The 12,721-nt window shown below is 42.1% G+C and overlaps 1 protein-coding gene across 2 annotated transcripts in view; it reads right to left on the bottom strand.

The window, feature by feature from the left end:
- Positions 1–7,217, bottom strand: part of LOC127627436 (phospholipase A2 inhibitor and Ly6/PLAUR domain-containing protein-like) — a 349,614-nt gene extending 342,397 nt beyond the window's left edge. The window contains exons 1-5 of one of the 2 annotated variants that reach the window (XM_052103807.1): positions 7,118–7,217; positions 6,915–7,025; positions 2,835–2,972; positions 1,495–1,602; positions 230–1,299 (exon numbers count right to left, since the gene is read on the bottom strand). In XM_052103807.1, the coding sequence (XP_051959767.1) occupies positions 1,109–1,299; positions 1,495–1,602; positions 2,835–2,972; positions 6,915–7,025; positions 7,118–7,166 (597 nt within the window). In that variant the 5' untranslated portion in view covers positions 7,167–7,217 and the 3' untranslated portion in view covers positions 230–1,108. Of the gene's footprint in view, positions 1–229; positions 1,300–1,494; positions 1,603–2,834; positions 2,973–6,914; positions 7,026–7,117 lie in introns of those variants that run through there. The other variant, XM_052103804.1, reaches the window with a different exon arrangement.
- Between the last annotated feature and the right edge of the window lie 5,504 nt (positions 7,218–12,721).

Here is a 12,721-nt window from a genome sequence, read left to right as displayed (position 1 = left end):
TTACAGCAGTTTACAGTGTAGGTTTCTTTTCTGATGATTTCATCTTATGGATAACGAATATTCCATAAATAGAAATAGAAGATTGTTGCTTTTTATTACAAAGGTTCTTAAGACTTTTATTTTGCCAAAAAAACATTGAGGGCATAAAAAAATAACACAGGTTATTGAAAATTAAGTGAATTTGCATTATCACAGCAAGTGTGCAAAAAATGTAAATAAGAGCAAAAAATGTCAGATGACTGTTTATTATTTTTTGATCTGTGAGCGCAATACATTGGGTGGGAAATTTACTCCATAGTATGACGTTAGCCAATCACAACAGTGGGAGTTTACATTGAAGTCTTAAAGGGCCACACCGAGCATTTCAGACAGGGACAGGGTGGAACATTATTACATATGACTCAATTATGACTCAATTATGACTGTTTGTTGCAAAAAACTTTACTAACATTATAAGTGGACCCCATGGAAGATAATAAAATGATAAAATAAAAATAAAATGACCCCTTTAATAGCAAATAAACCAAGGTCATTTTAAAAACAGTCTAAAAGCCACCTGTTTATGCTATTAAAGCAGTACACACTTCCCTCATTAACAATGGAGACCAGCATTTCCATTGTGCTCAAACAGCGCTAACAACCTTGTCCATGTGCTACAACACTGGTTGCCCATCTTTTTTCCCTCTCGCTTAAATACAACATTTTCCCACCATTTCCAATTGTTTTACACCATTTTGTTAAAAACAATTTAACCCTTGACTTCCCGTTCTTAAATACAATATTATTGTATAAATACATAAGAACATGAGATTGAGTTGAATCACCAATTAATAGGAAGCATAAAACATTTGCACAATAAAACACCAATATATATTGAAAAGTGGAGTAAAACAAGAAATAAGTCATTTGAACACATTCAAATCCTGTAATGGAAACTGACTCACAATGAGTAAACATTATTCTATATTGTTACTCAAAAAAACATCAAAAGTATATGCCTAAGTTGACCAATTTTGTGATATAACTATTGTCCCTATATTTACCAAACTCACTGTAACCAAAATCACTGGGGACCTTTTAACCCAGATGTTCATACACTTTGTGAAACTCAGTGAAACAGGGTGTAGGAGAACAGTGGCAACAAGAGAAGCATGAAGCTCTGGGTGAAGCTCTTTGCACTGTTACACAGGTTCCCCTGACAGCATGTGACATCCGCAACATTTGGAACCGATGTTGCAGCATCACAGACAGATTTAGAGACACATCCTTTTACAGTAGTTGACACGCCGCCAAAAGACCCTGATTAAAAGAGAGTAAAAAGAAGTTGAGTCATAAATAAATGACAAACAAAGGCAGAGCTTTCCTCTGTGAACCCTAAACTGTATTTAAGACAGATGTTTGCATCATAATGTGTTCAGGATAATATATGGCCCACCAATGATGGAAAGACCAAATAATTATTTTAACTTTCTTCTTCAGTTACCAGATTCTTACCTGACGCTTTAACGCAGTAGTCTTCATTCCCTGAACATTTCAACACGTTTGAGCAGTTTGGATCATTGCAAGTGTAACACTGGTTCCCATTGGGGGTAGAGCTGGGATCTACAGAAGAAACAAGGGTAATTTTATAATGCTATATCATGAAAAAAGTTTACGCTTAAAATGGTAAATTCTCTGAAAAATGACATTTTTTGCTATTAGTCCACAGTATGTGTAAATGGTGAGCTTTTAAATTTTAGTGTGAAAAAGTGTGGGCGGCAGCCCACAAATGCACCAGAGTTTAAGGGTGGAGCATGTTAGTACATTTTGATGAAAGATTACAAAGACAACATTGTGTGTGTGTGTGTGTGTGTGTGTGTGTGTGTGTGTGTGTGTGTGTGTGTGTGTGTGTGTGTGTGTGTGTGTGTGTGTGTGTGTGTGTGTGTGTGGTGCACAGATGAAGGAAAATGTATATAGTAAATGTCAATTTTGTGATCATGTTGACTGAATTATGTGTCAGATGTTTTTAAATAATTCATGCATATGCTTATAATAATTTTTTACATAAGAAAATAAATATAATTTTATCATTGTAAAGAATTCAGACTATTTTTATTTAATCAATGTGTAGCTGATGTGTTAACCCCTTAAACTCTGGTGCATTTGTGGGCAGCAGTACTATAAATGTACTATATACATTTTCCTTCATCTTTGCACCACACACACACACACACACACACACACACACACACACACACACACACATATGTAGTGTTTCCATGTTTTATGGGGACTTTCCATAGACATAATGGTTTTTATACTGTACAAACTTTATATTCTATCCCCTAAACCTAACCCTACCCCTAAACCTAACCCTCACAGAAAACTTTCTGCATTTTTACATTTTCAAAAAACATAATTTAGTATGATTTATAAGCTGTTTTCCTCATGGGGACCGACAAAATGTCCCCACAAGGTCAAAAATTTCATGTTTTACTATCCTTATGGGGACATTTGGTCCCCACAAAGTGATAAATACACACTCACACACACACACACACACACACACACACACACACACAATGTTGTCTTTGTAATCTTTCATCAAAATGTACTAACATGCTCCACCTATGAAACAACTTTATCTTTTCAGCTGACATCACCAAGCTCTCTTCATTTTCAAACCCTCCCCTATAAATGCAATATAGAAAATAAAAATCATATAGAGATGACGTTTTATGGTCCAATTAATTCTCAATGAATGAAATGAAGTCCCAAACTAAATGTTTCTCTTGTTGAGCATATTTCATGTTAGCTTTTAAGGAGATCATTATATGGAAAGTAAAGGACAGTACCTGGAGCATCTTTGTCATTACAGTTGTCAGTGCTGCAGCATGAAGAAGAAATCTTAATGTCACCGAGGTTCATGAACCCAGTTTGACAATCATTTGGCTGAGCACAAGTCTTTATTTTCATGTCCACAGTAGAGACACCTGAAAACAATGATAAAAATTAATCATAAAGGAATAACAATACTTAATGCAATAAGGTCAGTCATAAATTAACACAGTGATATCTGCTTGGAAATGTTGCCATGTAAATCTGGGTAAATATTAGTCATATAATAACATGTACTGTAGAATTAATTAATGAAAATATGTGGTCAGAATACATTTTGACTAATAAAATATCCACAGGGTGGTGCCAAAAGCGAGTTTTTAGTATTTTCTGTTGTAAATTATGTTATACAGTCAATAGAAATACATATTTATTAACCTGACTCAAACCCCAACCCTAAACCTAAAGTCAGTGGAGTAAATTATTTTATTTTTTTATCTCAGATGGTAAATAAAAGCTGAGAATCATGCTTGTCAATGATAATGGAAATATGATTTTTTTTGGTTTCAATGTTTCAAGAACCCTTTTGGTTTGGTCGCAACATGTTTACTTCCCATGTGATCATGTTGCAATAATCAGTGTTGGGTGTACGTCTGTTATTGTTTCTGCGACAGCTGAAGGGACATTATGAATTTGAGCGTAAAACCAAAAACTAGGGATGTCATAAAAAATTTATATATTGATTATTGATTGGCATGTTATTTTATCGATACATTTGAGGCATCGATATATTAACATCAGCCATTATTTAAATTAGAACCCTAATTTGTGCGTTTTCAATTCTCTGCCAGTTGCATTTCATGCAATGTAGTCTGATGTAATAGCTTTGGGAGACCACAAGGGGGCAACATAACATTTACTGAAGCCGGTAGTGACATGAACATGCATCACACACACATTACAAGCTGGTGGAAGTCCAAAGTTTCTATGGTTTTTGTAGTTCTTCAAGAATTAACAAAGTGATTTTGATGAGTTTGCAGGTTTGTGTATGAAACTGGTGTAACTGTGCAAACTGAACTATGTTAATTACGCAATTTCTCTGTATGTTGTGTAACGGTGATATATTTTCACTAAGGGACTTTTATTTTGGTGGGTGGTGCTGTCTATGGTATGTGCGAAAGAGAAGAGGAAGAAGACAGTCGCGCTGCGCTCGTGAAGAGAGTAACGCTGTAATAGCTGTGCGAGAGGTCGACATTTTCTCAGCTGAAGATGTAAAGGACGACGGAGGCACACAGTCAGTTTAAGTTACGTGAGTTAAGTGTACTTTGACGTGATCGTGTGAAGCTGAAGACGTAGTTAAAGCAGAAGTTCAGTTGGTTCAGTTGATTACGGAGAAAGGTGTTAAGAGACTGGCCGAGAGCACGAAAGAGAGTTGCTAAAGCCGCGAGTTTCATTCAGAACATTGTTGTTTCTGGCGTAATACAGAATTTAAGTTTTTTTAATCAAACTGCGTTTTTGGAGTCATCTTTTAACCGTGTTATAGTGATACGTTGTTTTCCCGCGCATCACTTTAGTGCATTTGTAAGTGCGCTAGAAGGAGAGTTTGTTTTGCACGAGTGATTTTTTCCCCGAGTATTTTTTGGCATTTAGAAGAGTCTGACAATAGTCAACGATCAAGTATCGCTTTTATTAAGTATTTATCTTCTTTTTGTGGATCGACCCTGTTAAGTGGGCTACGTGCGTGCTGTGACTGAGCCGCAACATTTTTTTCCAGAAAGTTCATGAGTTTTCCCGAGCTGCGCTGAGCTTCTCTGGTGTTTTTGTGTTTGTTACCCTGCCAACCAGACGACATCTCTTCACTGTCCTGTCTCAGATGTTTTGTTATGTTTCATTGTTACAAATCATTTCAAGTTATCTCACATAATCAGTCATCGCAAGTCAACGCATCAGAGTCATCGTTGAAACAGTCTGGTACAAATGTTCTTTACACACACCTATACGAACATTTTACTGAGATAGATGGAACTGAACTGAGTGATTATTTTCAACTGCAATTGAACTGTGATTTGAACAATTTGATGTGAAGCTGAAAGAGTCATTTGAACGAAGCTGAATGAGTCGTTTGAACGAAACTGAAAGAGTCATCTGAGTTATTTGAAGTGAATAGTTTGAATTGCACTACAAGAGTCTTCAACTTTATTCAGTAGTTTGTTAAATAACTTCCAGTGTTATTGGTGAGTTAATTTATGTGTCTATACATCTGAAGAGTGTTATATAGAGTGTTTGAAATTTATATTTTGAAGTTTCATAAAGTCTATAAGACTAATTCAGAGAATCTTTTATTCTCTGTTTTATTATTTTATTTCATTATTTCAGATAACTGTGAAAACTATTTTCAGGAGAATTTATAGTTTCCTAAAAAAAGAGAAATTAAATGATTAAATGTTAAAAGTAATACAGCTGAAGATTATTTGTGGAACTTACCTTGGAGTAGGGGCGTCTCACTTTCACTATTAGGTTTAGGGGGTTGGGAACGTGAGCTGGAGTTATCACTTTGCATCATCTTTTATTCTTCAGGAAGCCACCGTGTTGACATTTAATTAAACAATACTTAAAACGTATCATCATCGTTAAATAAAACCTGAAGCCCAAACTTCTTATTCCTGCAGTATATTAGACAATAGGTAAGCTAAAACATATACACACTAACTGTGTATCCTGAGACTCAAAGCACCTTGGGTGGGGACTAAGATCCTGTCAATTCTACGTCTTCCAAGGTAACATTGTAATATTCCCCTACTAGGCGGGACCCAAGAGCCTGTTACATTTGCATTGAATAGGTCTTTCATTCAAGCTGTCAAACCACAAAAAGACATACTTGTAACTGAAAACACATTGTGTAGGCTCTATGAAAGAAATAGAACACAATATATCATCCAGTAATAACTACTAGAGTAAATAATCATCTTTTGATAAAGATTTGGGTTGAGATTAATGGAAATCTTTGCGAGTTGAGCTCAGTTGCAATGCTGAATTTTTAACAGCCTCTGGAAATGGCGAGCCCACACTGTGTGCATACATACCTTCATAGAAAATAATTGTTTCAAATTTCAGAATGCATCTTGTCTGCCAGATGAGCAACCCACTTTAATTAACCTTGCCGCTCATACTTTACCAAAGTTGAAAGACAAAGAATATTGTGCAACAAGAAGCCACATTTATATCTGAAAAAATCCTGATATATACATGGAAACGGCATTGATCCCAAGCCTACCTTAAAAACTTCTAGGAAAAGTGATTTAGAAAGTGATTTAATAGTATAATAATTAGTAGTGTGATTACTTTTTAGTTACACTATTAGGTAAAGTAATCTGCTTTCAATTTAGAGAATTCATTTGTATTGAATTACTTATTTTGAGTAACTAACCCAACACTGGCAATAATACTGTTTAAGACATAAAAATGTGCAATTACAAAAAGTGAGGTCGAGATGTCTGAGACATTGTGAAAATGCTTTTTTGTTATTTTTTTTTTTTAGCATTTTTCAAATTTAATATAATTTATGTAAATTTGTGTACATTTAACATGGTTTTTCAAAATTAGTATTTGGTATTTCTCCCTTTTGCTTTAATGACATCATGCACTTGAGCTGGCATGGATTAAACAAGTTTGTGCAAAACCTGATGATCGATGTTATTCCAGCATTTGAACATTTTAATTGTGTTCTTCAATGGAAACATGGAAATATGACCTTGAGTTGAATTCAATGTCACAAATTTGCTTACATTGGTTTAGTAACTTAGAAATTGTACAGAATCTTCAATATTTCATGTTTATTTTAAGTCAGAAAGTTTTTTTGTTTTAAATCCTAAAACTTTGTTTATTTACAGGTTTAAGTTAGATTTGAAATCACAGATTTTCAATGTGGTCTCAGACTTTTGGATCCTACTGTACTTCATGAAATAGTCAGAAATCAAAATACAAATCTGGTAAATATTTTATGCTTGCAGTTTTAATTTCTGCCCAGTAAAAGAGTAGCAGTTATGTGACAAGTTAAATTATAACAGTATATTTCCACTCCATCATAATGGACTTACCAGTTACTTTCACAGAACTACACACTGAAAATCCACTTAAGCATGTCTCCGTTTGTTCTACGCAAGTACCCGTCTGGTCTGGTATGCATGTTTTACAGTTTAGAGAGTATCCTAGAGAGAGAGAGAGAAAGACATTCAATGACCTCTGTATGCATACCAATAATTAAATAGACTAACATTAAATATTCTAGATGTTTTTGTACCTCCAGTGAAAAGAATGAAAAGCAGCACAAAAGAGACTTGAAGATCCATCTTTGGTGAAGAGGAGAATGAACTAACACTGTGCTCAATTCAGGGGCATTTTATAGCTGTTGACAGGGGTTGGGCCGTGATGAGGAAATGAAATTTACAATAGAATGAAAGATCATTAATACTTCACTGAAATGTTTCTCATGATCTTAAAAATCTTTTGATCTGAAGGTGTATGCTTAAATATTTTAAATAAATTTTATAATTGTGCCACCATATTCATTTATTTCATTATAAAACAAAAATTTAATAATAAAAAAAGTTTTTGAAATTGATGACTTAGACCAAATAATAAAGAGAAGTAGGCAATAAGTGAGGGACAACCCCCCCTAACTGAGGGTTGTCCCCCCCTAAAATATCATTAAAATTTGTGTATTGTAAATAATATAATGATATATTCTTAAAATAATTGTTTAAGAAATAAAATATTACAAATGCAAACTGGGCAACAACAAAAAAACCCTTGGTGTCCCCTTCAAAAATTGCTCTTGAGAATTGTTACAGTGAGGAAAATAAGTATTTGAACACCCTGCTATTTTGCAAGTTCTCCCACTTAGAAATCATGGAGGGGTCTGAAATTGTCATCGTAGGTGCATGTCCACTGTGAGAGACATAATCTAAAAAAAAATCCAGAAATCACAATGTATGATTCTTTAACTATTTATTTGTATGATACAGCTGCAAATAAGTATTTGAACACCTGTCTATCAGCTAGAATTCTGACCCTCAAAGACCTGTTAGTCTGCCTTTAAAATGTCCACCTCCACTCCATTTATTATCCTAAATTAGATGCACCTGTTTGAGGTCGTTAGCTGCATAAAGACACCTGTCCACCCCATACAATCAGTAAGAATCCAACTACTAACATGGCCAAGACCAAAGAGCTGTCCAAAGACACTAGAGACGAAATTGTACACCTCCACAAGGCTGGAAAGGGCTACAGGGAAATCGCCAAGCAGCTTGGTGAAAAAAGGTCCACTGTTGGAGCAATCATTAGAAAATGGAAGAAGCTAAACATGACTGTCAATCTCCCTCGGACTGGGGCTCCGTGCAAGATCTCACCTCGTGGGGTCTCAATGATCCTAAGAAAGGTGAAAAATCAGCCCAGAACTACACGGAAGGAGCTGGTCAATGACCTGAAAAGAGCTGGGACCACCGTTTCCAAGGTTACTGTTGGTAATACACTAAGACGTCACGGTTTGAAATCATGCATGGCACGGAAGGTTCCCCTGCTTAAACCAGCACATGTCAAGGCCCGTCTTAAGTTTGCCAATGACCATTTGGATGATCCAGAGGAGTCATGGGAGAAAGTCATGTGGTCAGATGAGACCTTTTGGTCATAATTCCACTAACCGTGTTTGGAGGAAGAAGAATGATGAGTACCATCCCAAGAACACCATCCCTACTGTGAAGCATGGGGGTGGTAGCATCATGCTTTGGGGGTGTTTTTCTGCACATGGGACAGGGCGACTGCACTGTATTAAGGAGAGGATGACCGGGGCCATGTATTGCGAGATTTTGGGGAACAACCTCCTTCCCTCAGTTAGAGCATTGAAGATGGGTCGAGGCTGGGTCTTCCAACATGACAATGACCCGAAGCACACAGCCAGGATAACCAAGGAGTGGCTCTGTAAGAAGCATATCAAGGTTCTGGCGTGGCCTAGCCAGTCTCCAGACCTAAACCCAATAGAGAATCTTTGGAGGGAGCTCAAACTCCGTGTTTCTCAGCGACAGCCCAGAAACCTGACTGATCTAAAGAAGATCTGTGTGGAGGAGTGGGCCAAAATCCCTCCTGCAGTGTGTGCAAACCTGGTGAAAAACTACAGGAAACGTTTAATTGCAAACAAAGGCTACTGTACCAAATATTAACATTGATTTTCTCAGGTGTTCAAATACTTATTTGCAGCTGTATCATACAAATAAATAGTTAAAAAATCATACATTGTGATTTCTGGATTTTTTTTTTAGATTATGTCTCTCACAGTGGACATGCACCTACGATGACAATTTCAGACCCCTCCATGATTTCTAAGTGGGAGAACTTGCAAAATAGCAGGGTGTTCAAATACTTATTTTCCTCACTGTATGTTTATGGTCCCCCCAACATTTTGATGCCATTTTTGTCCCTGTGAAGGTGTCTCGGGCTCTCAAGATCGACCCATAGTGTCACTTCATGGACACAACATCGAGTGAGTGATAGAAGGGGAACAGAAGTTCTTTTATTCATAAATCATATAATGTAACTTGTATTTGGGTGGAATGTATCCTACTGCACCCTTAAAATCAAGTAAACTAGTGCGCTGTTTTAAACAACTTAATATACAATAAATATATAACCAATAAGTAATCATTTTGAAATGTAACTACATACAGCACAACTTTTCTGCTCCAAGTTCTTAGCCAGCTGTCACGAATGACGGTGAAGGTAGACACGGGACGGGATCTAAATGCAGCAAGGTTTTATTAAAAATAAAAGGCAACACAAAAAAAATACCAACAAAAGAAACATCCACGATGGGAAAAGGTAAACAAAACACGAAAGGCTAACAAAGGGTTAACTTAACACAGAAGGCAAACACGGGGATAACTGTGGTGAAAACAACGATGGAAACATGGGAAACAGGCATCTACATACAACAAAGACCGACAGGGGAAAGGAGAAACAGACAAGGTTAAATACACAAACACAATGAAGACTAAATGAGACACAGGTAAGAACAATGAAGAGTGCAGGCAGTGAGAGAGGCCAGGAATTCTGGGAATTGTAGTTTTACACACGGACAGTGAGACTCAGGGCGGACAACAGGGAAAACGTGACATGGAACGGGATCGGTGACGGGTGAAACGGAAAACACGGAGCAGACAACACGGAAAGATGACATAAACGTGATGGGTGAAACAGAGAACATAGGGCAGACAACACAGAACGTGACATAGCCCCCCCTCAAAAGGACCGGATTCCAGACGGTGCTAAGAAACAACAGAATAGAAAAAATAAACAAATGTTCAAGGAGAGGGGGGCTAGACAAGGGGGAAACTGGACAGACCAAAGGGGCCACAAGGGACACAAAGACAGGCTAAGGAGGCACAAGGGACACAGAGACAGACCAAGGAGGCACAAGGAACAATTAGGCAGTCCATGGGGTAAAAAGGGGCAAATAGGCAGTCCACGGGGGCACAAGGGGCAATTAGGCAGTCCATGGGAGAACATAGGGCAGACAGGCAGACCTGGGAGGCCGAGGGGGCAGACTGGCAGACCACGGGGGCACAAGGGGCAATTAGGCAGTCCACGGGGGCACAAGGGGCAGACAGGAAGACCAGGAAGGCCAAGAGGGCAGGTAAGCAGTCTCTTGGGGTGTGTGCAGGGAACCGGGTCGGGTGGTCTGGGGGGCGTCCACCGGGTAGGGACAGGTTTAGGTGGTCTGGGAGACGTCTACCGGGCAGGGACAGGTTTAGGTGGTCTGGGAGATGGCCGTTGAGCAAGGGCCGGTTCAGGGGGCCTGGGAGGAAGCCACAGGACAGGGACAGGCTTAGGTGACCTAGGAGGTGGCCATAGGGCTAGAGCTGGTTCAGGGGGCCTGGGAGGAAGAGTGGCCACTAGGGGAGCTGGCGGAGCCAAGGAGGACTTCTGAGGCGGAGCAGTCGAAGACTTGGGTGGCGGCGCCGAAGGAGGCGCAGGCAAGGCCGCAGGAGACCCTGGGGGCAGAGCAGAGGCAGGTTGAGCCGTGGCAGAATCAGGTGGTAAGGCCTTGGGTGGACCAGGAGGCGGAACCGTGGTGGGCGGAGCCAAGGAGGACTCAGGAGGCGGAGCTGAGGGAGGCTCAGGAGGCAGAGCAGAGGGAAGCGGAACCATGGAAGGTTCTGGAGGCTCAGGGGGTGGAGCCGTGGGAGGCTCAGGAGGCAGAGCCGAGGGAGGCTCAGGAGGCGGAACCGAGGGAGGCAGAACCATGGAAGGTTCTGGAGGCTCAGGGGGTGGAGCCGAGGGAGGCTCAGGAGGCGGAACCATGGAAGGTTCTGGAGGCACAGGGGGCGGAGCCGTGGGAGGCTCAGGAGGCGGAGCCGAGGGAGGCTCAGGAGGCGGGGCCCTAGAAAGCTCTGGAGTCTCTGGGAGCAGAGCCGAAGGAGGCTCGGGAGGTGGAGCCGTAGGAGGCTCGGGGAGAAGGGCCGTGGAAGGCTCGAGAGGCTCTGGAGGCGGAGCCCTGGAAGGCTCGAGAGGCTTGACGGGCGGAGCCCTAAAAGACTCGAGTGACTTGAGGGGCGGAGCCCTGGGAGGCTCGAGAGACTTGAGAGGCGGAGCCCTGGAAGGCTCGAGAGGCTTGGGAGGCGGAGCCCTGGAAGGCTCGAGAGGCGGAGCCCTGGAAGGCTCGAGAGGCTTGAGAGGCGGAGCCCTGGAAGGCTCGAGAGGCGGAGCCCTGGAAGCCTCGAGAGGCTTGAGAGGCGGAGCCCTGGAAGGCTCGAGAGGCGGAGCCCTGGAAGGCTCGAGAGGCTTGAGAGGCAGAGCCCTGGAAGACTCGAGTGACTTGAGGGGTGGAGCCCTGGGAGGCTCGAGAGACGGAGCTCTGGGAAGTTCGGGAGGCGGAGCTCTGGAAAGCTCGGGAGACGGAGCTCTGGAAAGCTCGAGAGACTTGGGAGGCACTGGCTCTTGGACGGTCCTGGCTACTGGCGTTGGCCCTGGGACGGTCATGGCTACTGGTGCTGGCTCTTGGACGGTCATGGCTACTGGCGCTGGCTCTTGGATGGTCATGGCTGCGGGCGCTGGCCCTTGGACGGTCATGGCTACTGGCGTTGGCCCTTGGACGGTCATGGCTACTGGCACTGGCTCTTGGACAGTCATGGCTACTGGCACTGGCTCTTGGATGGTCATGGTTGCTGGCACTGGCTCTTGGACGGTCATGGCTGCTGGCACTGGCTCTTGGATGGTCATGGCTGCTGGCACTGGCTCTTGGACGGTCGAGGCTTCAGGCGCTGGCTCTGGGACGGTCGAGGCTACGGGCGCTGGCTCAGGGACGGTCGAGGCTACAGGCGCTGGCTCAGGGACGGTCGAGGCTACAGGCGCTGGCTCATTGACATTTGAGGCTATCGGCACTGGCTCACTGACGTCCGAGGCTACAGGCGCTGGCTCGGGGACGGTCGAGAGCTCCGGCTCGCTCACCGTGGCTGACGAGGACTCAGGGTCGCTCACAGTGACATGCGTGGGCTCTGGCTCGCCTACAGCGACAGGCGTGGGCGCAGGCTCGCTCACCGTGGCTGCCATGGGCTGGAGAGCGGAGGCTTTCCTTCTCCTCCTCCTTCGGGCGGAAGAAGTTGGCTGCGCTGGCTCATCGATCGGGAAGGCAGGTGCTCAGGCTCGACAGCCGGAAATGCGAGGAGTGGTTCCTCGGGTGCGAGTTTTCTGAGGGTGAGACTCACGTACTCCCTCCACGTGTGCTCTCCGAATTCGTAGATGAGCTTCAGGGAAGCGTCGTCGAACCCGGTGTGGATGGCGACCGTGGAGAAGAGCCGTGAGTACTCGCGAATGGGAAAATTTGCCTGGGCAAGTGTGGTGAAAACCGCTGCTA

The sequence above is a fragment of the Xyrauchen texanus genome, chromosome 34, assembly GCF_025860055.1.
Source record: "Xyrauchen texanus isolate HMW12.3.18 chromosome 34, RBS_HiC_50CHRs, whole genome shotgun sequence".
Lineage (NCBI taxonomy): Eukaryota > Metazoa > Chordata > Actinopteri > Cypriniformes > Catostomidae > Xyrauchen > Xyrauchen texanus.
The sequence above is the reverse complement of the archived record's forward strand: the minus strand, read 5'-3'. Positions and strand labels throughout refer to the sequence as shown.